The sequence below is a fragment of the Phoenix dactylifera genome, chromosome 6, assembly GCF_051530095.1.
Source record: "Phoenix dactylifera cultivar Ajwa chromosome 6, Ajwa_hap1_PhDact_Kaust_v1.1, whole genome shotgun sequence".
Lineage (NCBI taxonomy): Eukaryota > Viridiplantae > Streptophyta > Magnoliopsida > Arecales > Arecaceae > Phoenix > Phoenix dactylifera.
This window is the reverse complement of record NC_143195.1, coordinates 33225161-33227482: the sequence shown is the minus strand read 5'-3', so window position 1 is coordinate 33227482 and position 2322 is coordinate 33225161. Positions and strand designations below refer to the sequence as shown.

General features: G+C 44.2%; 1 protein-coding gene across 1 annotated transcript; it reads left to right on the top strand.

The window, feature by feature from the left end:
* The first annotated feature begins 375 nt into the window (after positions 1 to 375).
* LOC148703239 (auxin-responsive protein SAUR36-like) lies at positions 376 to 1967 on the top strand. The gene has a single exon (XM_088723777.2). The coding sequence runs from the start codon at positions 878 to 880 to the stop codon at positions 1499 to 1501; it is 624 nt and encodes a 207-aa protein (XP_088579903.1). The 5' UTR covers positions 376 to 877; the 3' UTR covers positions 1502 to 1967.
* Positions 1968 to 2322: the final 355 nt, after the last annotated feature.

Below are 2322 nucleotides of genomic sequence, written 5' to 3'. Positions count from 1 at the left end.
CTAAAAAGTGGATGCCTGAGAAAGTATTCTTAATATGTTTGGTTGATAATGGAAAAGCGACGGATTGTTAGAATGCTTATATTTAGTTAACAATCCACTTTTCTGAAAAAATTGTGTAATTTCTATTATATTCTTAATAAAAATTAGGTTTTTAATGCCTCTTTGGTATTGTAGGACTTTTTTTGGAAAAAAAAAATAAAAATAAAGTTATTTGCAGCTCATACTTTTCCATATTTTTATTAAAATATTTTTTTCATAAAATATAAAAATTATATTTTTATAGAAACATAACTTTTTTTTTTGAAAATTTTAATCAAATAAAAAACATGTTATTATTTTTTTTGTTGACCGCACTTTTCTGTCCTTTTTTTTTTTTCCGCGAACCATACCAGCCCACAGCGGAGCCAAAGGTAAGGCACCACGGTTGCCGACGACCCTTCGCCTCTCGCTTCCATAATTTCTTCTGCTGACTCTTCAGTTTATCTTCCCTATTCTTATTCCGCATCCACATCCTGAGAATCGACCGCGTGCCCACTTCCTCCTCCCTTCCTTCCCATCTTCTCTTCCTTTGACCCTTCTCCTCTTCCCTCTTCCTACGAGTCTATATCAGCCCCTCTACCCTTCCCCTTCCCCTTCTTCTGATTTATTCCGGTATTAGTAACCCAAAGAGGAATAGAGTGGAATAGGGCACCAAAGGAGGGGGGATGGAAAGAGGTAAACATGCTGATGTTTGCCTCACTCTCCGGTTAAGCCATGTCCATCCCTGACCCCTGGCCTTTCTCCTAAATCCCTTCCGGAAATCACTCTTTTTTTTCCTCGCTCTGAAAATCCAATCCAATCTTTTTGCGTGGTCTCTCTCTGATTCATAGCGCCAACCATGAAGAAATCCAGGGGCTTCAGATTGGGGCGGAAGCTCGTTAGGATATGGCGATGGGTCTTCCGACGCCGCCGCCCCAAAAGTTACCTCCGCCTCAACCCCACACGATCCCAATCCCAATCCTCCCTATTCCGTTCCAAATCCCACTGTTCTAAGACCATAACCTCGACGATGACGACAAAACTGTTCGACTGGGGCCGCGACCTCACGAGCCGGCTCCGCTCTTCCTACCACGGCGGCGGAAAGGCACACCTACGGCGCCTCGGCGACCGGCCCTCCGCCGACGATTGGGAGGCCGCCAGCGACGACGCGGCGCTTCTGGTGCACCGGAAAGAGGAAGTAGAGGGGCGGAAGCGGCCGCCCAAGGGGCATCTGGTGGTGTACGTGGGGGGGCAGAAGGACGGGGGCCCGCCGCAGCGGTACCTGGTGCCGGTGATCTACTTCAACCACCCGCTGTTCGGGGAGTTGTTGAGGGAGGCGGAGGAGGAGTTCGGCTACCACCACCCGGGCGGGATCACCATCCCCTGCCCCGTCTCTCGCTTCGAGCGCGTTCGCACTCGGATCGCCGCCGGCCAGAAGACCTCCCAGCTCCACTGGTTCCAAAGCAAACATCAACATCTCTGACGACTACTTAGAAAATGAAAGAAAAAATCGCATGTTTTCAGTTCTTCTTGGGGGGGGGGGGGGTGGTTGAATGATAGATTTTTGTTTTAAACAAAAATCGAAGAATTTTAATGTAGATAATCTGGAAATTGCCTGCCCTGTAGACGTACGTTCAAGGTCATATAGACTTTATTTACTTTGTATTACTTGGAGACCTTTTTTTTCCTCTTCTGTTCTTGATTTTTTTTTTCCCAACTTAGAAGTCAAGCAGGAGCTGAGTTTGAAGCCTCCAGGATCAGGTAGATTTTTTTTTCGTCTCAAAACCTCACGATGACTTGGATGCCATTGGAAGTTTTTAATTTTTTTAAAAAAAATTACGTACATGTCTGTTGAAACGAGAAATTATCCCGCACTCATCTTAATAATTCGCCGACAGTAATACGCCATGGTGATCGATGGTGTGCACCGGCATGGCCTTTGAAGATTTTTTTTTAGCTTTTTTTGATTTAAAAAAGAAAAATATCAAATAAGATGACGAGAGCGTAAAGAAAGACAACTTGGTGGCTTGCATCTAATTAAACATTATCCAAGTTTTGCTTTATTTAATATATTCTAATGTCGGTTTGTTTGTTGATATACGTTTGTACTTTGTTGATGACTGTATTTAAAGATGATGTTATACCAACTTTAGTTAGGGATTCTGCTAATCCATCCGTGCTCTTTTTCGGTGGGACAATATGATCAGACCAGGGAGGATTACGGTGGAGAATGCGATGAAAAAAAGGAAGGGAAAGCAGAAAAGAAGTGGTATCATTCGCTGAATTGAGGCAAGGATGGAAGTA